The sequence below is a fragment of the Candida albicans genome, chromosome 1, assembly GCF_000182965.3.
Source record: "Candida albicans SC5314 chromosome 1, complete sequence".
Lineage (NCBI taxonomy): Eukaryota > Fungi > Ascomycota > Pichiomycetes > Serinales > Debaryomycetaceae > Candida > Candida albicans.
Window position 1 is genome coordinate 2,296,244 of NC_032089.1, and position 23,143 is coordinate 2,319,386.

The following is a 23,143-nucleotide window of genomic DNA, read 5'->3' on the forward strand; positions in this document are numbered from 1 at the left end:
TCTTATTTGGTATTTCAATTGATCTAATAGTTGGTATTGCAATTGCAAACGGTTTCTACACTTCAAAGCAATTTGAGAATACGCCTCCTATATGATTTTTTTTAGTATACTTTCTGTCCATCCTTGCTCACCCTTGAATGACCTGTCTATCCGGAATTCCTAAGTGTTTCTTACATCCTTTGAATAAAGCGAATTAGATACAGCAATAATCAAATACTGCATGTCTTGTTTTAGTGTGTTTGTGCTTTATTGTGTTGCAATTCCGGTTCTCACATTGCAAAGACTAATTGGCAACTATCAAAGATAATGCATAAACAATAACATCATCCGGCTGTACTACCATTCCAAATGACCACCTATTGTTGATACATGTATGATAAGAAAAGGTTGACATGTTTTGTTGATAAAACTTTCTCTATTGTCTTCTTTAGTCTCTAATGTATATATATATAAGTAAAATAATAACTATGTATAGTTGTTCGTCCCAACACTCTCTATATTTAATGATTGTTTTTTTTTGTTTTATAATGAAGGTTCTACTCGTACCACACTACTATAACGCATTCTTTCTTGTCAAATAATCAAATCTAGAATAAGTGTATCCAATAAATGGTAAATCTTCCTTTGGATTCTTTCTGCCGCCTCCATTCTTAGCATCCAATTCACGTTGTTCCATAGCTTTACTCATAGCTGGATTATCAGGAACACTGGCCAAATCATCAGTAGGGAAATGTCTAGTATCAGTCATTGAACTCAATCGAGGTACAAATGGTGCTTGAACATCCCTTATACTATCCCAGTCAACTCCTCTGAAAAATGGATGTTGTTTGATTTCTTCAGCACCACCATATCTACCGATTCTATTTTCAGCAGAAGTTAAAAATCTTTTGATTAAATCTTCAGCTTCTGGTGATAAATGAACATCTTCAGGAATTTGGAAACTTTCTTGCCAATTCAAGATTTTTCTATATGTGTCATGAGGATTTTCTGAACAAAACGGTGGCCAACCAATCAAACATTCAAACATAATGGCCCCCAATGACCACCAATCACATTCTTGTCCATAACCTTGATGAATGAAAATTTCCGGAGCAATATAATCAGGAGTACCAACAGTGGAATACGCCATCAATCTACGTGATTTTCTCCATGTTTGCATGGTTTGTCTATTGGACATAGTTAAATGAATGGCGTCCACCATCACCGAGTTTCTTCCACTTGTTAATTGGTTAGGTTGTAAATGAGTGTTTGAAGGTTCCTTTTCTAATAATTTATTGTAGTAATTTGAGTCATGAGTTTTATGGAATCCAGTAGATAATCCAAAATCACTCAATTTGACATGACCACGATTATCGATTAAAATATTATCCGGTTTGATATCACGATGAATAAATCCTAATTTATGAATGGCTTCAATGGCTAAAACACATTCAGCTATATAGAATCTTGTGATATCTTCAGTAAATACTTCCCAACGTATTAACATAGTCATCAAATCACCACCAGGCAAAAATTCCATTATCAAATACAAATATTGTGAATCTTGGAAAGAATAGTATAATGCAACAATCCAAGGAGAATCACTACCTGCCAAAACATCTCTTTCTGCTTTGACATGCGCCAATTGATCCTTGTTAAACATTTCTGATTTTAATAATGTTTTCATAGCATATATTTTCCCAGTATCTTTCTTTTGCACTAATCTAACTTCACCAAAAGCACCTTTACCAATGACTTTGACGGTATGGAAATCTTCTAATGCCAATTTTGTTCGTTTCAATCGTAAAAATTGTGATTCCTTTTTCCCTAAATTTTGTAATTGACGATTCTTACGTTCTTCTGAAGATCCAATATCTTCATTGGCAATTTTATTTTCTAACTCCAATCGTCTTTGATTTCTCTCAATGGCATGGCTCACTGACAGAGTATAATAATTTTCTAATGTCAATTTAATTGAAGCTGCTTTATCTTGAGTAGTCTTTGATAACAAATTTGGCTTTCTTTCGAAATAAACATACTTGGTATTTGACCCAGTCATATCGGAATTGGCTGCTTCAGTTGACACCAGTTGATTAACAACTGCTCGACTCTGTTGCGGCTGTTGTTGCTGTTGTTGTTGTTGCTGCTGCTGCTGGAATATTTGCTGCTGTTGTGGCTGTTGTTGTTGCTGCTGCTGTTGTGGTTGGAATTGTGGATGTTGTTGAACTGGAGGTGATGTATCACTAGTTAATGCTGTTGGCAAGTTGTTGACAGAATGGTTTGACAACAACGAGTTTTGGCCACTGCTTATTTCAGAAAGATTAGTACTACTACCATTACCCAACTGAGTGAAAGTCGATGCTGGTGGTTGGAAATTCATAGAATCCATCGATGTGAATCGTTCAGTATTGTTAGGGTCAACATTAAGATGATTATCAAAACTTTCCAGCTGAGCAAATCGAGGTGATGGCATGAATGCCGACATTTGCGGCTGTTGTCTAATAGGAGATCCATGATCTAATTGAACTGGTGGTTGATTAATGAGTTCCGACGTATCTTCATCCATGTAACTATCATCTTGTTGTAACTGTGCTTGGTTTTGTTGTTGATATGCTGCTTGTTGTTGCTGTAGATGATAACTTTGCTGTTGCTGTTGTAACTGGTGCTGCTGTTGTTGTAGCTGCTGTTGCTGTTGCTGTAACTGCTGTTGTTGTTGCAAATGTTGCAAATAAAGCTGTTGCTTCTGCTCGTCTGTAAGCTGATCGAAATTCATAAGATCTATAAAACTCTATTTGATCTTTTAAGGTATCTCGAGAAAATCAGTTATTAAAGTCTCTTGGTGGCTATTACTTTTCAGTTTCTTTTATTTTCAAAAACTATTAATACACCTTTCAGGACACACTTGTCAAAAAATGAATCGTTTCTTTTTGATTGATACAAAAGTTCAAACTTGTTGAATTGAGTTGAATTGAAATAATAATGAATGACAAACGGGTATGAACGAGTTATAATATCTTGGATAAAAGAAAAAATGAAATAAATAAATAAATAAATAAATAAGTAAAAAGAATGAATGAGATAAAATGTAGTAAAATGCTGTGATTTATAACAGAGGTTTCAGGAAATTAACCGATTTTTTCTTTTTTTTGGATTTTGGATTTTGTCGTGTTGATTTTGAGTGTGTCGAAAGGTTGTACTTTTCATTTTCTTTCACTTTGAATTGCGTGTATTTTTGTTGACTTTTTTTTTCTTTTGCCTGTTTTGAGAAAATGTCAGATTTACTTGTGTAAGTCAAGTTTTGTTGTTGTCTACCAAAATGCCATTCATTGTACAGTTGACTTGGTCCTTAACTTTTACTACCGTTGCATCTTCATACTATTGCCAAGCATTATGGAGAAGTAGGCATGTGTAGAAAGTAAATCTATGCAACAAAGTATACTCTGGTACTTTTGATTCTACTCTTTACATTTGAAAGGGGTATTTCGCCGCATTTTTTATTGGCAATTTCATTGAATTATACTACAAAAATAATTACATTCCTGATACTCCCTCTAATGGAAAGTAGTTGATGATGGCTCTCTTTGAGGAGTCGACCTAGTCATTTTTCAATATTAATATAAAATATGTATTTTCACTGTGAAAGATATCAATTCATTAAAAATAACACTATTAAAATTGTAAAGCTTGACCTTTTTGTTTTTTGTCACCACCCAATTCGAAATGTTTACATCTTTTCAATGGTAATTGAGCCTTGGTTTTACAGACAACACATTCCAATCTCAAAACAACTTTTTTGGTAGTCTTGGCTTTCTTGTGGAAAATTTGTTTGGTTTGACCACCATAACCGGATTGTTTTCTGTCATATCTTCTTTTACCTTGAGCGAACAAAGAAGCTTTACCAGCTTTGTATTGGGTAACTTTGTGTTGGGTATGTTTACGGCATTCTTTACCTTTACAGTAGGTCTTTCTAGTTTTTGGAACGTTAACTATAACACAAGAGGATTGTTAGTATTTCTATGATCACAGGAAATGGTGCCAAATAGTTGGCTATTTCTTTCAACAATTTGATGTTTCAATATCTCTCCTTATAAAACTCCATCTTTGATAATATTGACTTGTTTTCTTAATTGTCATAAGAAACCTGGATAGGTTTGATTGTTTGAACGCTATCCCAGAAAATTCGTTTCAATGTTGTTTGGACAATTTCCACTTTTCATCTTATCCCTTGACAAATCATTCTTATTAAACACATGGCTTTACACTCTATCAAAAACACCATTAATCTCTTTGTATTGGAGGAATATCTTGTATCTCATTGTTGAATATTGCTATACTGGAACATACCCATCTTGTCTATGTTGTCTTCGAAAGTTACTAGTGAACTAAGATATGTATGTAAATTTTTTTTCAAAGAAAAATCTCTTTTCTCACAATGGAGGTTGAGTTTGTTAGTGCGTGAGAATAACCAATTGAAAATTGTGCATGTACACGCTCACACATTAATTTTTGTTCACCTAATTAAGTTTTTTTTCTTCCCTCGTTGTTGTTAATCACACTTTCCAGCTCTTTTTTTTTTCGCTTCTGTTTTTCACCGCACAAATTTTAAAGCATCAATCAATTATATACAGGCATTAGGGCTAGAGCCCTAAACCAAGAAATTCCAAAAGTCTCCTGTTTTTTTTTTGCTATCATTTCTGCTTTGGTAGCTCCTTCCAAATTTGTATGATCCGACCAGCTGCAAAATATCAAAACACAAAGAAGGACCAACAAAGAAAATACATCACAATTACATGAATAATGGAACATCAAATTAAATAATTACTATACATAGAAACAAAAAACAATATAAAAACAATTTTGACATAAATGCAGTTGAAACTAAAAGGGGTGTTGTTTTTTTTTTCAATCATTACTCACCATATCAATTGAGAGTGACAGTTGTAGTGATTGTTGAAGTTAATGTAGTGGTTTCTTCAGCATCATCAGTTTCAGTAGCATAGTAGTAATCATAATTGACAAAACAAGTACCATCAGAAGTGACAGTGGATATGTTTTCAATTATCCATGAATCAGTTGTTTGTGAGCTCACCGAACCAGTAATTGTAGGCCCACTACTTTCTGTAGTATCATTAATAGCAGTTTCCGAAACTTGAGCTAAAGTTGTAGTTTGTTGTGAAGATGATAGCAAAGAGCTAGAAGTTGATGTTGTTTCAGGTGGAACTGGGGTTGGGGTAGAAGTTTCTTGTGATGAAACCGGGTTCTTAGCAACAGGAGTTGTGGTAGTAGCGACAGAGGTGGAAGAAGTTGAAGTTTCTTGTTCCACGGGACTTTCTGTAGGGGAGGACTTAACTTCATTTTCGCTATTAGGAATAACATCAGCTGCAGAAACTGGTGTAGTAGCAACTGTGGTATAAGTATGAGGAACTCCATAAACGGTAGAAGTGACAGTAGCAGTATACCTGGTAAAGGTTTCAGTACTGGTATTTATCAAATAGTTTGTTGTTGTACCCGTTGCTTCACTGATGGTTTGAATATCAGTTTGGGTTTGTTGCACAGTTGTTTTCACTTTGACAACAACAACGTTACCACGTTTACCATTAGTGGGAGCACCTAAAACTTGACAAAATAAGGAAAATGGTAACAAATAAGCTGGAATTAAGTTGGAAATCTTCATGTTGATATTGTTAAAGGAACGACTTGAGTTGAATAATGAACGGCTAAAGTAGGAATAATATCAAATGAATTGAATGAAATGAAAGAAAAGTGGGTATTATAAATAGCTAAATGAAGCTTTGGGTATTAAAGGAACGTGGTAAAAGAGAATTGCAAAAAAGCTAAAAGGAAAGAATGGGTGAATGAAACGCTATAATAAATGAACTGACTTGGTCTGTACTTTAAAAAAGAAATTGGAAAAATAACGAATTGGTATCGGTACATGTCTGGAAGGTAGATATATATACTTTTCTATACCGTTTTCCCAACGGACATTTTGTTCAACAACGAATATTCGGTACTTCAACAATCTCACGATTGCTGTATGCTTCTTGCTGGTTGATATTCCATTTTCATTTCAATCTTATTGTTGGGAACAAAAACAAAAACTAAAATGAGCCAAGCTGATATAATGTTGCACTTTTGTTGATGACTTTAGAGATGAAATAATACTTCTTGTCTCATTATTATTTGTCTTAACGTTAAGATAATATGCTATACTTTATTTTGTTTGTTTTCTCGTTTTTGTGTCTGAAATATTGACACAAAAGAAAAGAAAAAATTAAATAGTGTAAATGCAAAGGCTGGTTGCGAAACACTATTTGAGAACAAAAAATAAACTACAACCGATGGCGGATGAGTAATTACCATGTTGCCGGAGAAATTTTATGCAAACTGACAATGAGTGAATGGACGGAAAGGTGTCGGGGAATTTTACGTATTACATGTATCTGCACATCATATAAATGATTATCGTTTTTGATCGATGAACAATATCGATGCTAATAGTGCTATAGCAATGTCAATCCCAAGATTTTCGAACAATCATCTTCAAAATGAGATACTACAAATATTTAATAACCACAAAAGACATGGAATAAGAAAATTAAAGTGAATTAGACATTTCTTAATTAGTTTGCTATTGGTAACCAGCCCGATTTTAGTGGCTTTCTATGAGGATATTGTTGAATTTGTAAGAAATGAATGGCGGAGAGAGGCTTCTAATCTGGAATTCTGTTCTTGGAGCAAGTTTGTAGTGTTCTTTTGACGTCACCAAATGCTAATTATGTATATTAATCTTGCATGGCAAATGTATGTTCTCAAACAGAAAAGGCTGTTGTTTCAATTGAAATTGCTATAAATAGACTTTGACGAAAATATCAAATAGTATTGTCAATAAATGAGTTCCAGTTTGAAAAGTGAACGTTAAGATTGGGCGTATTTCTGGAATGTGCAGTTGTTCATTTTTTKGGGGTAAATTTTACCGAAATTTGTAGTGAATGCGATTTATAGATAATAAGATGACAAGAACTTACCAACAAAAAAGACAAATCAATGAATAAAGTTGAGTAACAGTGTTACATCTATCAAGATTTACAATGATCAGTTGTTCTACCGTTGCAACATCGAAAAGTATCTGTTAGTTGGATCTGATGTGAGGTAGTACTACTAAATCATCAACATTCTTATCGGAAACTGTAAAGGTAAAGTCTAATTTTTTTTTTCTGGTGCAGTTTCCCTCGCTCGCCGGAAATCGTAGTCCGGAATGTACATTGCTCGTAATGTATGATAAATGAATTGCAGCATATGCTATGGTTATCAAACCTCAAACTCTACATAATCACTAATTTGGTAAAAAGATGTGTGGAGTTCGCTAATGCAATGTCTTCTCAATATTTAAAAAAACTTTCAAGTAACCCCGGTGTTAAAAATACTAATATAATCCTGCCTCTTTTGAAACGATTTACCAAGAACTCCAGCTGAGCATAGCCTCAACAAACTATAAAATTACGCTTTTTTCTTATTCAAGAGCTTGCCTATACTCAGTACCCATGGCCAGAGGATAATGTCAAGAAACCCTAATTGTGAATTCTCTGGTTCACCTGTTTTTCTAAGGTGCCACTTTATTTTTATACTTTCGTCACTTCAATCCAATTCATTAATAATATCATCATCACCGAGAAAAAAGCAATTCCGGAGAGACCGGAAAAACGAAGAACATTTTTTTTCTAATCTTTATGTTCCCTCATAGTAATTTCTAGATCTGTCATTCTAATAGATAGATGATCGAACTGTCTTGATAAACTATTCCTACACCGAGATTTCTGACCAATTGGCAGCTGACTATTGCAACATGAACAACTCATTTATACTGAAAGCAAGTCCTGATCACAGTTCTGCAACAGTAATATCGGGAGAGTCTCATCTACAACAGCAACAACAACATCATCAAAATGAACTAGATACAGTAGTTACTGCAGCTCAATTACAACAACTCAAACAGGGCACATCTAATAAGCCATTACCTACAGAGCAAGAACAAAAAAATACAATATTGACACAACAACATGTCAGTTCAAGTCAACAACATCATACATTTATGGAACCATTATCACAGTCCTCATTAGTAAAAAACACTCCAATCAAATCTGAGCTGAAACGAAAGAACAAACCAGGGAAGAAATTTGGTGCCAAGAAGAGGTCTTGGGTATGGACATGGTTTGATCAAGATCTACACGATACCAACATTGCCAAATGTACATATTGCAATAAGGTAATTATAAGATTTGCATCAGATAAAGGGTCACCGAAGAAATTACTTGAGCATTTGAAAACTCACAAAATAAATATAAACTCAATCAATTTTGCTCGACCAGTACCGATAGATGGGACTGGGATGACTTATTCTAGTTCTGGCCAGCCGTTATCACAACCTCTGCATAATGGCATTAAAAAAGAACCAGGAAGTAATCAAACTCATACTTCTCAGCTTTCTGACCTATCATTACAATTGGCAAGTAGCAGGGATACTGACAATAAAGAAAGCTTAAACGGAACTTCTGGTCCTGGTCAGCCGTTCAACTCATCCAGGTTTCGTATAAATGTGGTTAAATTTCTTACTGAAAATAAATTATCTATGGATGTCTTGAAATCAAACTCTTTTCGACAATTGGTCTATGATTTGCGGCCAGAATCAGTTAATGATATACTGGAAGTAACGAGTATGTATGATGCATTTCTAGAATGTACTCGATACAGTCCTGCTGAGCCGGGAAATACCGACTCTAATTTAAGAGTTAACGGAAGCAATACATGAGGGTTAAAGTTTTATGATATAACAAAGCTAGTAACAACATATGTATGCCCTACATATTACAAGTTTACTAATGTCTGAATTACGAAATATTTATTGTAGTATATAAATGTATATTATGCATTATAACGAAAATTCTTGAATGTTGTCGACCATAGCGTCAATACTATTTACGTGTGATAGATCCAATCCAAAGTTTCCTATTACAGGAGTTTCTCCTCTACCATAAAGAACATTTGGGGTTGGTCTCTCACTATCAGACATAACAGGAGTTATCGTAAATGATGATGATGTATGATCATTGTATGTAGGAGGACTTAAAGTGCTCACGTCCTCATAGGTTGGAGGTACTTCATCATCCCACGCAATTCCCAATCCTGATCTTTCGGTAACTGGCAATTTAAACTGCATACGCAATACTCTTGCGGCCCCAGTAGGCACACCCATTTGAACAGGACCACTAGATGAGGATTTACCACCATCGTTTGAGACAACACTGGATCTGGATTGAACTGGAGCCAAGTCCTTAGATGTCCCTGAACCTGCTCTTTTCCTCTCCAAATTGTGAACCAATTCTTCTGCAATCACCACTTCGACAATCATTGTATGGCTAACAAATACTCCCAATGTTGGATCATCAATATCGCAGGAAAAATTTGCACCTTTTTTAGTATCCAAAACAATAGGTGCATCTTCGCTACTTAACATATTTATATGATTGATCATCCCGGTGGAACAATTGGTTGTATTGATATTTGCCACCAACTCAATTTTTCCCCGTCCTGAGAAATCCGATTTCCAACCCGATTTGATATCTCCATAACTAACTGTTCTTGTTTCTTCTAAATACAAATGTTTATCAGTGTCTCTAGGTTGTGGGGTTTGGATCGAAGGCTGAACTGATAAATCCAGTTCATGTGTAGTGCTGTTTCTTTGATTCGGATTAACGAAATCCTCGATAAAATTCTCGTGTGCGTGTGAAGGCCCGCTTCTAATTGTTTCTTCAATGTCATGTTCAGCATCATTTAGTGGCTCACTGTCAGGGATGCCATCATCTAAATTTTGTGGTTGTGACTCCAAATTTGATGGACTGGTCATCAATGAGATATTAGTCAACACTGTACTATGGTGCATGCTTGAGGTTTTGGTACCGGTTGTGTGGGGCAAATTTGCTTTGGAAGATTTACTATATGCTTTTTCAACCATTTGTAATTTGGGAATATGCTTTTCACAAGTGTATGCCCTCACTTTTGTATTTTCTTCGATTCTCCAACTCAACTTTCTCATCCTCCAACGTCTTTGCTGTGAACTACTCACTATGTTGTCTATTTTAAGTTCTATGGGGAATGTCGCCTTTGGATAGATAACATTGGGTAAAACAGCATTTGTTGTTACTTCTGTAGGTGGGAAGATCCTGACCGAATTTCTATCTGGGCCTCTGATAATCAGTCGAGCAATGTTCACTGGTATCACTAATTTCTTCACTTTCCCATCGGTGTCTGTTACAACTGCCACAAGCTCATACTTTATAAATGATTGTGAATGCAATGACCCCAATTTTGAGGTCGGTGGTAATGACCCAGGTAAGAGATGAGAAAAGGGATATGCATGTTCACCTGGTGGGAAACTCGTTGCTACCGTCAATATATCCCATCTTGCCAAGTCTGTAACACGTGTGTTGCACTTCTTACAGCCTGACACAGAAGAAGAGTTGGGTAAAGTGAATGGTTTTGTATATTGCATGGTTTGAACAAGTGATAGAGTGACATTTTCCAACTCAATACTATCTTCATTTGTTAGTTTCAATATTCCTGATATTATCGACCCTGTGCAATCACCAGGAGCTCCGTATAATACTATAGGTGGAGATTCAATGTTGATGGATAATGTGTATGCAGAATGAGGTGATTGATTCACCGATTGTGGTGGGGAGGATGAACTCTTCGATACCTGCGAAGTTCTGGAACTCACCGGAGTTATTGTTGTCAGTGCTGATGATGATTTCTTCGTCAGATGTTTATCTGAAGATATCTGCAACACTCTCGCAAGTAAAGACATGTTAAGGTTTGCTGGTAATTGTTGTGAAAATTATGCTTTTTGGTTGACGATAAAAAAAAAAATCTACAAAAAATAAGATTGATGTGTAATGGGAACGTTATCAAAGTAAATAAGTGTGGTGCGACAACAACGACAGCCAGAAAAAAAAAAATAAAAAGCCTTGATTTTAATATAGTCGGCAGTTCTCCTAAATTATAATTATCCAAAATTCCACTATCTCTGACTTAATATTATTGTAGCATTACTTTTTAGCTTTGCTTTGAGAAAAGGATTGTAGTGGAAGGTGAAGTTTCAAGTTAATGACTATTGTATCACTAATTATATGACGTATTATTTGCAGGATGTTTAAATAATAGGAGACCCGACCAGTTTCCTTTCTTGATATTTCAATTATTACCGAGCCCTCTCACGTGACATATGATTATTTATGAGCCACTGTTTTGCATCTAGGCACTAACTAGGCAATTAAGACCGGTTGATATATTGAACTTCATTATTATTTTTTCATACATCAAATATTATAACAAGTGTGAAGTAAGTTGTATTATTGAGTCAGCTTCATCTTCGAAATACCATCTTTTTATGTGGGTTCATAAATAACAATTTAAGAAGGATGGTTTAGTCTTATTCTATTAGCTATCAATCACTGGTCGTATTTTCCCAATCGTCCTAGAGGATTAATATGATTCTCGCCGCATTATTCATTTATTGAACTTATATTTACCAATGAAATAGTTCAATTGCTTGACAATGTTCTTTATTAGCCACTTGCTTGTCAGCAACAATTGAGTGGGAATTCACTTCCCTCTTGAATAAGCTCACTGTATTTCATATCAATTGATTAATTGGGGGCCAAAATAGTAAAAACTAACATGAGCTGTGTGTTGTTTTAATGCAGATCATTGGAAAGATAAAATGGGRAAARGTTTTCCATCAATAATTTATCCTTAACTGACCAACCTAGAAATTAAAATTAGAAACAGCGGAGGAACCATGAGTTTAGTTAATATTGAATAATGGCAAAAGAATAAGTTTTTGTTCTAACATCTTTCTGAAACCTCACACTGTGTAGAACCACTTAATCTCATCGCCAAGACATTTATGCTTAATTTATAATTGAATATTTATTGCAAATTACCTACTTTTCCATTGACATGGCCCATGTGTCCCTCAATTATATCATCAGATTTATGGTTCTTCTTAATTGTTTTTTTGTTTTACCAAGAAAACAAGAAAAAAAAATAGAAAAAAGAAAACTAATCCGAGTATCGATTGAAATTAGTTGTTTTGTCAATTAGGGGTACTTTAACCGAAGATTTCGAAAAGTTCATTAGAATTCAAGCAGTTTCAAATTGGGGATCCTTAAGAGATAACCCCCAAAAACGTAATTAAAATATAACTTCAATACAATACCTTGATGTTCTTTCATTTTTACAGCATTACTAAGTATCTGACCTATATTTTGTTATACTAAGTTTTTGCCAATTGAATACATATCCGGTACCAATTTCCTAATTTTCTCGAAAAATAAAGTTACAACTCAATTTAATTAAATGAACATCTAATTAAGTAAAACCAATAACAATAACACTGCATTTTATCTGAAAAATTTCTTGTCAAAAAGAACCAAACCAAACCCAAACTAACAATAACTCTTTCGAGGTAATAATAACTGCAGCATTTATGGGGAGGAGTATGTTTTTTTCTCCCTTTCTTTCTACCCCATGTGGTTCAGAAGGTGAACGATTTTCGCAACCAGTATAGTTGTTGAATGTACTTTCATTGTATTGGGACAAATAATTGTATAAATAGTGACTAAAAGTCATCAATTGTGCAACCTTGTCTTGATAGTTTCCTCTCTCTACAAAAATCTCATTTTCCAATCATCATCAATTCCTCCTTGCTAAAATGGCTTTTATCTTTCCAAAATTATTAAACCTTACCACATTGGCTTTGGCCGTATACTTATACTTGTTCACCACTGTTGATGCTGCTCCTGTTGATAACTCTAAACCTAAAAAGAAAAACATTATTTTGTTAATAGGTGATGGGTTTGGTCCAAGTGGTGTCACTTTAGCTCGTCATTATAAACAAGTTAAAAACAACTTGTCCCCAAGAGATCTTTTATTCATGGACTCATTCTTGATTGGTACCCAAAGAACATCATCCAATTCATCTTTTATTACTGATTCTGCTGCTGCTGGTACTGCATTAGCCACTGGTCACAAAACCATCAATGGTCAAATCTCAGTTGATGTCAATAAGAAACCAGTGGGTGCTATTGGTGAAGCTCTTAAATTGTTGGGTTACACCGTTGGACTTGTTGTCACTACTTCAGTTGGTGATGCTACTCCATGTGTTTGGGTCAGTCACGCTGAATCAAGATCCGACCAAGATCTTATTGTTGAACAAATGGTTGGTCAAACTCACCCAATGGGTCCAGTCGCTGATTTGATTATTGGTGGTGGTAGAGACTGGTTTATTGGTCTTGACCAAGGTGGTAAAAGAAGAGATAATAGAAGTTTGATTGAAGAAGTCCAAAAGAATGGTACTTGGACATATGTTGGTGACAGAGCTGGTTTTGACAGTTTGGACAAGGGTAAGAATGCTTCTTTACCATTATTAGGTTTATTTGCCAAAGACAACTATCCATACAGAATTGACCGTAAAGATTCTGAATATCCCAACTTGGTTGAACAAACTCAGGTAGCTTTAAATGCTTTAACTGAACACACCAAGGATAATGATAAAGGTTTCTTTTTGATGGTTGAAAGTTCCAGAATTGATCATTCTGGTCACGAAAATTGTGTTCAAGCCCATGCTCAAGAAGCCCTTGAATACGATCAAGTTATTAACTTGGTTCACAACTATACCAAGAATGCCGATATCGATACCGTTGTTGTTGCCACAGCTGATCACGAAACTGGTGGTCTTGTTCTTAACCAAAAAACACCAAATGATTTCAAAGTTGTTTTTAATGCTACTCATTCTGGTGAGTACTTAGCTAAACAAATCTTGACTTATAAAGAACAAGACAAATTAGCTGATTTTGTCAAAGAAACTGTTATTGAACAAGGTTTGGGATTGACCAACTACACTGACGAAGAAGTTACTAGACTCGTTAATATTGCTCAAAAGAACTCTACTACTACTGCCACCACTCTTGGTGTTGCTATTGCCAACTTGACTTCATCAAGAGCCAAAGCTTACTGGGGATCTCTTGACCACACTTCAGTTGACGTTGATTTGTACGCTTTTTCCAATGCTGATTATCTTCAACAAAAAGTTACTAATGTTAGGGAAGGATTGGCTGGTTTCCACGAAAACACTGATTTCAGTGTCTTTATCAAGTCAATTGAGGATATTGATTTAGACAAAGCTACTGAATTAGTTGCCAATGTCAGAACTAAATATTAAGTGAAGTTGATGTATTGTTTTACCGGAATGATCACATAACTTCCCATACTGGGGACTTGTTCCTACATTGTTTGATATCAATAACAAAAAAAAGCACTCATACACAAATTATGTGCTACTTGCTTCCGTTGCCCTTTTTGATTCTTTTTATATATATTTTTTATTGTTTTTACAAAAATTTAGTCTTTTTTCTTCTTTTTTAACCGAATATCCCCAATTATTTTACTTTATAAAGTGATTGAACATTATTGTTAACATTTGCTTGCGTTGTAGAATTAGTAAATTTCAGCTTGTTTTGTGTGTGTGTGTTGATTAAATTAAATTTGTATTCACGCGACTGATATTTCGATGTGTCAAAAATAATTAGACCTAATAATATGTTGTTGTTGTTGTTGGGCGGTAGTTCTAGTTTTTTTGCGCTTGCTAATTTCATTGTTTGTTCCTGTTGGTTGTTGAAATTTATATTCGATGTTCTATTTTCTTTTTGGTGCACTCGCACACTACTTGACTCTTTAAAAAAATTTTCTCTTAGTATTGCACCAAAATTTTTTGTTACTTTAAGTATTTTCAAACAAGTTGAAAACTGCAAACTAGTCTTTCATTTTCCACTTAAGGTACAACTTATACAATCCCTATGATAGAGGTGTTAATAACTGTAGTACCTGCAGTTCTATGGCTTTTATACAGATTTTTTCTGGTTCTACAAACACCAGTAGAAAAATTGATTGAAGATTTGAATATCGAGATTCCTCATACCCCAATATTATGTATCGATTCCATTTCTGAAAGATCTATTGTGATTCATTGGGATATTGAAATTAAATTCGATGAAAACTTGTATTATGTGATTGTGGTGAATGAACAAGAGGCAGCGACATTGACTTCTACGTCTTGTAGATTGAATAATTTGACACCCCATCAACTATATCAGATTGAAATTATTGCTGTGAATTCAATAACCAATTTCAAATCACAATCCAAGCCAGTATTTGTTCATACCTCCAATGACAAAGAACTAGATGGGATTGTCAATGTTGATCATTTGGAGACCGAGATCAAAGAGATCGAACCTATTAGTGGGACCTTAGATCAATCAGCATTGGAAACCATAACCATAGACCAAATCAAGAATATCAAAGATTCAAATTTGTTGAATGATTATATTGTCAAATTTCAAAATGAATTGGCCAAGACCAACACTGAATATAAACAATTTCAATCGAGTATTTCTCAAGAACATGAAACTTTACAACGAGATTTGAGTCATCACAAACGAGAATTTGAAGAGGAATCGGATAACAAACTGAAAAAAGACCATGATTTAAAATCATTGGAAAGAAAGAAAGATAATCTTTCATTTCAAAAATCAAAACTAACGACTCAATTAAATGCATTAAAAAATACCCTTTCATTATTTAATACAAAATTTGAAGAGAATGAAAATAAAATCAAAAAATTACGTGAAAAGAACACTCATGCGTTGAATACAGAAGATCAAGAAAAAACAAAAATTAAACAAGAGGTTGATTCAATAAAACAGAAAATATCCAATACTAAATCGGATATAGAAAAAACTGAAGAAAATATGAAACTCATTGCATTAGAAAGAAAAGAGTTAATTTCTATCTTGAACCAATTAAAACCACTTATAGATGCATTCAATCAAGCGGGGAGCTCCAATACACAATCAGATAACAATGGTGTATCCCAATTACTGCCTTCGTCATTATCATCGACAACAACAGCCAACACCACATCCGTTTCCAACACTTCTACAACAGCAACAGCAACAAATAACACTGCCACATCAGTTTTCAATAGAGACGGCTCGTTGTCCAAAAATGCATTTGATGCAATTGTAAAGATAATTCAAATTGTTCCTTCCTGGCAAGATGAAATTATGCATGAGATCAATCAATACCAAGAGTTTGAACAGAATTGGAAAGAAGCATTTAGAGCCGAGATCAAGAAATTTGTATCTATTCATCAGGCTTTAGAGGTTGCAAGAATGAATTTAGATCAAAATTATCAACCGGTAAAGATGACAGAATATCAAGCTTCAATAGAATTTGGAGGCTTTAGTAATGCTTTACCAAAACCAAAATTTAATGGTAAAAGAAACTTATCGCCAACTGAAGATCATTTGAAACAAAATAACAATTTCTATAATTACTATGGCAATGTTTATTCAAAAGAGGAATCAGATGGTGAATTGGGATCACCACATTCTCAACAACAAGTACTCTTGAAGCAACAGCAACAGCAGCCACAGCCACAACAACATCAACCACTGCCACCGCCAATTGCTCCTCAAGTATTATCCAACAATGATTATTTACCAAACAATTCATTTGGTCATCAAGAACAGCCATATATTAGTTTGGATCAGATTAATGCTGCCCATAATTTGGATTTGAATAGTGGGAATACATTGATGCCGATAGATACTTCCATATCAACAAATAATCTTGCATCAACCCATCTTAACGGATTCCCATATGACGATAATATTTATACTAGAGGAATCAATTCGCCACTTCCGTTGCATAACAATGCGGCTTTGAATTATGGTGATTATAATTCGTTATTGTACAGATACAGCTCACCTTCTTTAACTCAAAGTAACAGTAATTTAGCTGATGGGGTTTGGGGTACTATGACAAATAATGGTAACAATTTAAGTGCTAACGATTTATTGAATCCAACTCAACAATCTGGTTTTTTGATTTCTCCATCACAATCAACAAATATTTGGTTAGATGATAAGAGTCAAAACTCATTGTTAAATCCAACAAATGGTACACATACCAGGGCAGTTTCCAGTAACTCACAGATTTGGAGAAATGATGCTACCAGCCTTAATGGAGGAGGAGGTAGTAATCCGATCCGTGGTTTTGATTTTGGTGGGGTATCTACACAAGGCAATGGTGATTTTTCACCATTTGGTAACAATATTAGTATCCACAACCCCACTGATAGCTTGTACGGAGTCAATCTGTCGAATACACAAGTGAATGACCAACAGCTACAGTCACAGCCGCAGTCACACTTTCAGCAACAACAACCACATCCAAATTTGACTTCTTTCAAGAGTGATAATGATGAAAATGATTCGGTTATTGGAGGAACAGAACAGTTTTTCAAATAGCGGGGTTGACGATCTAAAAACGTTTATTTCAAGCTTAGGGGTTGCACCCATACGGACTCCACACTAAAATTGAGCTGGAAAGAAAAAAAGGGAAAGAGGTAGAGAGAATACACACAAAACAGAAACAATACAATTTTACAGATGAGTGGTAAGCAAGGTAGCAAGTTTAGATCTCTTTATTATTCTACGAGTATATAGGTGATAATGAATTTGGTGGGTTTTTGGTAGATTATAAAAATTGTTTGGGAGCAGTATATAGTGTAATAATAATTGCATCACGTTATTAGCATAGTCCTTTTTTTTTGCGGGAATCTCTCTCGTTTAGGTTTTGTTATTCAAATTCCGTAATGATAGAAATTTCTTTTTTATTTATCATTCTAACATTTATTTATTTATTGGTTTCATTTGGAGCTCACTGTATCAGGGGACCATAGAGGAAACATAAGAAATTTTTACTCTTAAATGAGGAGTAACTACTTTCTGAACCAACTAAGAACCAATGGTTAACATTTTGTTGCTACAATTTGCTCGTTTTTTTTCCTCTCCCACACACACATTTTATTACCGTTCATAGCCGAGTTTTCTCATCCTTTTAGGTTATGGTTTGTTTCTCCTAGCCAGCTAATAGAGGCTTAGTGAATGTGTGTATGAGTGTATCAATTGAAAGGAAACATAAAGTGGTAGTGATGGAGTTTGGTGAATAGTTTACTATCATCCACCCAACATCATAGATAGGTCCATTTCCTAGATAATTTTATAGCTTAGGGGAATAAATCTAGATGTAGCAAGCGTTAATTTGTAGGCACCAAACGAGATTTATGCGGCATTCTAGATGCAAATTACCTTTTGGGACTTGTTGTGGCGATTTAAAGATGGAGGAATTTACTGCATACTCTAAACTAACCTTGCGGCAAAAAAATTTCTTTTTCTTTCTTTATTGAGTGGGCAAAAAAAAACATCGCGGAAAAACTACAATGCAAAAACAAAAAATATTCTCGGCATTTACAACACAACACCAACGGTTAAATTTTGCAGGCGATGGACGGAAGTTGGAGGAGGAGGAGGGGAGGAGGAGAAGCAACAGAAAGGAAAGAGTAACAAACAATAAGTTTTACTAACGTATGTTTCTGTTTTGATCCCATCAGGTGAAAAAAAAAAGAAAGCAAAAAATTAAAATTACTCATTTCAAAATGACAAGTAACACCCAATGGGTTTTATTATTTTTATATAAGTAGGATTATTTTCTTCACAATTTATTTTCAGTATTCTTAGTTGTCCCCTTTACTTTCTTTATTCTTTATCTTATATCAATTCTAATTTAATATTATTTGTTATAAGCTTTTGGTTTGCTATTTTGGTTTAATAGATTAATAACTTTTTTTCCTTTTTCCTTTCCTTTTCCCTTTTTTTTGCATCTATACGACACATATTACTCAGCACACCACATTAATATGACAGCAGACGAAGAAGAAACTTTTACCACCTTTAATGAGTTCAGAAGCGATACATTCACTGTTCCAACTAGGGCCATGGTTGAAGATGGATTTATGAATGCCACATTTGGTGATTCCGTATACCAAGAAGACGAAACCACATTACGTTTGGAAAGTAAAATGTGTGAGATAACTGGGAAACCAGCAGCTTTATTTTGTGTTAGTGGAACCATGTCAAATCAAATTGGATTAAGAGCTAATCTTGTTCAACCTCCATATAGTATATTATGTGACTACCGTGCTCATGTGTTTTTACATGAAGCTGGTGGATTGGCTACATTGAGTCAAGCTATGGTACATCCAGTTCGACCATCAAATGGAAATTACTTGACCTTTGAAGATGTTTTGGCAAATGTAACTTATGATGATGGAGATATTCATGCTGCTCCAACCAAAGTAATCTCATTGGAAAATACCTTACACGGAATCATAATTCCAATAGAAGAAATACGTAAAATCAGTGAATTTTGTCGTGAAAATGATATCAGATTGCATTTAGACGGGGCCAGATTATGGAATGCTAGTGTGGCAACCGGAATTAGTATTAAAGAATACTGTTCATATTTTGACAGTGTTTCATTATGTTTATCCAAGTCATTGGGAGCACCAATTGGTTCAGTATTGGTTGGAGATGAAAAATTCATTCGTAAAGCTAACCATTTCAAAAAACAAAGTGGTGGAGGAATAAGGCAGGCCGGTATAATGTCTGCTATGGCCATACATGCTATTGATTATAATCTTTCAAAACTTGAATTATCACACAATTATGCTAAACAAATTGGCGACTTTTGCCAAGAACACGGAATCAAATTGGAATCACCAGTGGATACCAGTCTTGTGTTTCTCGATTTGAAGGCCAATAAAATGGATCCGAATAGATTAGTTGAATTGGGAAGAACAAAGTATAACGTCAAGCTTATGGGACAAAGAATAGCATGTCATTTCCAATTGAGTCAAGAAAGTGTTGATAATGTGAAGAAATGTATTTTAGAGTGTTTTGAATATCATCAAAAACATCCTCATAAAGATGATGGTAGGAATAATAAGAAGATGTATAGTTTTGACGCCATTAAAAAATAAATGAATTGTGTAATGAGTCTATTCTTGTTGTAGTATTGTAAAACTGTCTCTTGTTGTTTGGTTGCAATTGCACGTGGCAAAGTTAAGTTGTATACTTTTTTCTTTTGGGCAATTGTCGTTTTTTTTTTTGGTGACGCTTCTTGGTGTAATTTGGTGTGTGTATCTATTGTTGTTTGTTTTCTTTTTGGCAAATATATATTTATCACTTATTATTCATCCATCCATCGATTAATTAGCAATCGTTTATTTTACTTTATTTCGAGTTTACTTTTTTCTTTTTTACTTTTCTTTACTTTATCTAGTCGACACATATCTACCATATCAACATAGAGAAGAACCCCCCCCCCTCCTCACACAACATGTCTTCATTATCAAGAAGCAACTCAACTGGTTCAGTACCATACCTTGACATGTCAAAATTGATGTTTGCCAACGATTTTGATTTTGGTTTACACCTCAATGAAATGAAAACCAAAACGAAACAAAAACTTCATACTAAAAACTTGGAATTGGACAAGTTACAGGAAATAATCAATCAAAGACTCCAGAATTTTGATAAACGAGTCCATAAACAACTTGAAAGTTCAGCGACGGAAAAGGCGTTTTATGCTACTTCGGTCTTTTTGATTTTTTGTGCCGGGTTTATCATTGGTAAATATCCAATTTACTTTCCTTATTTTCATACTGCGTTGTTTGTGGTGTTAATGCCAATTCGTTTTTATACCTACTTTAAACTGTCCTTCCAATATTATTTAGCTGATTTGTGTTATTACGTCAACTTGTTACTAATGTTGTTCATTTGGGTATTCCCTGAATCGCCTACCTTGTTTGTTTCAGTGTTTTCTTTGTCGTTGGGAACGTTATCGTGGGCAGTAATTACATGGAGAAACTCGTTAGTTTTACATTCGATCGAAAAGACTACATCGTCATTTATCCATGTGATGCCGCCGGTTACCATGTTTGTGATGGTGCATGAATTACCCGAGGAATATATCAAGCTGCGTTATCCTGGTATTGCTGCTATTGATAACTGGAACTTTGTTGCCAGCATAATTACCACCTCGATATATTATACAATCTGGCAAGTTTCATATCATTATTTTATTTCGATCAGAAAGAAGGATCAAATTGAAAAGGGGAAAGTCACTTCATTCCTGTATTTGAAAAATAAAAACAAAAGCACACCATTAGGAAAATTTGTCAATGGGTTGCCTTATTTGTGGATGCAAACCTTGGCATTCACATTGATTCAGTTTTTCTATCAAGTACTCACCATGACTCCATGTCCCATTTGGTTCAAATATAAACACGCATGTGGAGCATTTGTGGTGTTTATATTCTTATGGGCTTCCTATAATGGTGCTACTTACTATATTGATGTGTTTGGTAAACGTCTTGAGAAGGAAGTCGATAAATTGAAGAAAGAAGTAATCAATTTGCAACAAGAAAATGAAAAAATAAAAAACTCACCAGTTCAGAGACCAGTGAATGGAAGCGTTGACGATGTTGGTGCATTGGATGAAGATTTAAATTCAGAACTGAAAGAGAAGGAACAAGTTGAAAGTACCGATGATAAAGGTGTGACACCTTGAGTTGAGAAACGTCATTCTATCGAGAACATTCTTTTAAATGTGTTTATTTTTATCCAACAAATTTGTTCATTCACTTATTTATTTGCTTAGCTATTTATTTGATGGATTTATCCAACTGGTTTGTTTTTACATAATCCGTGTTTATGTTTTTAGTTATTTGTAGAATAGTAGAATATAGGACCTTGAATGTTGTTTTGGTGATAGTTTGTGTATTATGTGCAGGTGGCTCGTCTTTTTTTTTTGTGTCCAATTATTTTGTTGATCAGACACAACTATTGAATGAGAGAGAGCAACAGAGAGAAGGAAAAAAATTTTTAATATTGAAAGAAAAATCGTAAGTGATAGAGCAGTCTAGCCAACAGCATCATTCAATATTAACCACATAATGTTGAAGAGGACATTACAACCAATATCTGTTTTGAAAAGATGTTTAACCACATCAAGAACAGCATTTGCATCAGAAACTGGAAGTAAGAGTTCTAATCAATCAACAAACAACAAAATCAATAAACATACTGAATTTTTAAGTAAATACTATAACCCGGAAGTATTACAGAGTATTCAGGCTGCTGAATCGCTTGTTACACCAGAACAATATTTGAATTTACAATTGAAAGGATCTGACGCCAAGTCTAAAGTGGGACCAACAGATGAAGAATTTGATTATTCATTTAATGATCCAGAATGGGAAGAGCCTATAATATATCCTAATCAAGGATTAGGAAGAGCTCCATATCCTGAGATTCCTCAAGTAAGTTCTCCTGATAGAAGTGCTTTGAAAATACGATTTTCTGATGCACCAGTTGCCACACAAAAGGATGAACCTACAGGTATAAAAACCCCACAGCAAATTGCTCAAGAATTATCAGATTTAACTGGGTTGGATGAAAGATATATTAGAAGATTATATGTACGTCCATTGATCATGAAAAGAGTTTCATTGAAGACAGCAAAAGGTAATATTGCCAATTTCTTTGTTTTGTCTGTGGCAGGTGACAAGAATGGTATGGTTGGTTTAGGTATAGGGAAATCAAGAGATGGTATCCGTACTGCTGCCACCAAAGCCCATTGGAATGCTGTAAAGAACTTGACCCCAGTTTACCGTTATGAAGATAGAACCATTCTTGGAAGTTTTGAATACAAGTATCATGCCACCAAATTGAAGTTTTCTCCAGCACCAGTTGGGTTTGGATTGAGATGTAACAAGAATATTTTCGAAATCTGTCAAGCAGCCGGTATAAAAGATTTAAAAGGTAAAATTTACAAATCAAGAAACCCATTAACTGTAGCCAATGGGTTTTTCAAGGCGTTGACACAACAACGATCACTCGAAGAATTGGCTGCTAATAGAGGTAAAAAGATTGTTGAATTGAGAAAAGTATACTACTCTCAATAGATTCATTGCATTGAAGTTGTAAATAGATGTCTAATATTCAAATGTATATATCTCTATCTTATTATGTTGTTAGGTCTTGGGTAGTGTTTCCTCTTGGTATCGTGCTTGTTTTTCTCTTTGCCACACAAACACTGAAGAAGACGAAAAAGAATGTTTTCAAAAAGAAAATCGCAA

General features: G+C 34.6%; 10 protein-coding genes across 10 annotated transcripts; 6 read left to right on the forward strand and 4 right to left on the reverse strand. All coding sequences in view use genetic code 12, as the record gives it.

The window, feature by feature from the left end:
* Positions 1 to 553: 553 nt before the first annotated feature.
* Positions 554 to 2,752, reverse strand: CBK1 (serine/threonine protein kinase; the record flags this gene model as incomplete). Its single annotated transcript, XM_718498.2, has 1 exon — positions 554 to 2,752. One exon carries the CDS (start codon positions 2,750 to 2,752, stop codon positions 554 to 556), a length of 2,199 nt encoding a protein of 732 aa, XP_723591.2.
* An 896-nt stretch (positions 2,753 to 3,648) lies between these two features.
* Positions 3,649 to 4,327, reverse strand: RPL42 (60S ribosomal protein eL42; the record flags this gene model as incomplete). Its single annotated transcript, XM_019475144.1, has 2 exons — positions 3,649 to 3,965; positions 4,324 to 4,327. 2 exons carry the CDS (start codon positions 4,325 to 4,327, stop codon positions 3,649 to 3,651), a joined length of 321 nt encoding a protein of 106 aa, XP_019330689.1.
* Positions 4,328 to 4,900: 573 nt separating this feature from the next.
* On the reverse strand, positions 4,901 to 5,653 carry FGR41 (Fgr41p; the record flags this gene model as incomplete). Its single annotated transcript, XM_718499.2, has 1 exon — positions 4,901 to 5,653. One exon carries the CDS (start codon positions 5,651 to 5,653, stop codon positions 4,901 to 4,903), a length of 753 nt encoding a protein of 250 aa, XP_723592.1.
* A 2,172-nt stretch (positions 5,654 to 7,825) lies between these two features.
* On the forward strand, positions 7,826 to 8,788 carry CAALFM_C110410WA (uncharacterized protein; the record flags this gene model as incomplete). The annotated part of the gene is made up of 1 exon (XM_718500.2): positions 7,826 to 8,788. One exon carries the CDS (start codon positions 7,826 to 7,828, stop codon positions 8,786 to 8,788), a length of 963 nt encoding a protein of 320 aa, XP_723593.2.
* A 120-nt stretch (positions 8,789 to 8,908) lies between these two features.
* Positions 8,909 to 10,843, reverse strand: CAALFM_C110420CA (uncharacterized protein; the record flags this gene model as incomplete). Its single annotated transcript, XM_706109.1, has 1 exon — positions 8,909 to 10,843. The coding sequence occupies one exon, from the start codon at positions 10,841 to 10,843 to the stop codon at positions 8,909 to 8,911; it is 1,935 nt and encodes a 644-aa protein (XP_711201.1).
* Positions 10,844 to 12,751: 1,908 nt separating this feature from the next.
* Positions 12,752 to 14,260, forward strand: PHO8 (Pho8p; the record flags this gene model as incomplete). Its single annotated transcript, XM_706110.2, has 1 exon — positions 12,752 to 14,260. The coding sequence occupies one exon, from the start codon at positions 12,752 to 12,754 to the stop codon at positions 14,258 to 14,260; it is 1,509 nt and encodes a 502-aa protein (XP_711202.2).
* A 634-nt stretch (positions 14,261 to 14,894) lies between these two features.
* Positions 14,895 to 17,408, forward strand: CAALFM_C110440WA (uncharacterized protein; the record flags this gene model as incomplete). Its single annotated transcript, XM_706111.2, has 1 exon — positions 14,895 to 17,408. The coding sequence occupies one exon, from the start codon at positions 14,895 to 14,897 to the stop codon at positions 17,406 to 17,408; it is 2,514 nt and encodes an 837-aa protein (XP_711203.2).
* A 1,451-nt stretch (positions 17,409 to 18,859) lies between these two features.
* On the forward strand, positions 18,860 to 19,981 carry GLY1 (Gly1p; the record flags this gene model as incomplete). The annotated part of the gene is made up of 1 exon (XM_706112.2): positions 18,860 to 19,981. The coding sequence occupies one exon, from the start codon at positions 18,860 to 18,862 to the stop codon at positions 19,979 to 19,981; it is 1,122 nt and encodes a 373-aa protein (XP_711204.1).
* A 359-nt stretch (positions 19,982 to 20,340) lies between these two features.
* CAALFM_C110460WA (glycerophosphocholine acyltransferase) lies at positions 20,341 to 21,573 on the forward strand (the record flags this gene model as incomplete). Its single annotated transcript, XM_706114.2, has 1 exon — positions 20,341 to 21,573. The coding sequence occupies one exon, from the start codon at positions 20,341 to 20,343 to the stop codon at positions 21,571 to 21,573; it is 1,233 nt and encodes a 410-aa protein (XP_711206.2).
* A 385-nt stretch (positions 21,574 to 21,958) lies between these two features.
* CAALFM_C110470WA (mitochondrial 37S ribosomal protein uS5m) lies at positions 21,959 to 22,969 on the forward strand (the record flags this gene model as incomplete). The annotated part of the gene is made up of 1 exon (XM_706115.2): positions 21,959 to 22,969. The coding sequence occupies one exon, from the start codon at positions 21,959 to 21,961 to the stop codon at positions 22,967 to 22,969; it is 1,011 nt and encodes a 336-aa protein (XP_711207.2).
* Between the last annotated feature and the right edge of the window lie 174 nt (positions 22,970 to 23,143).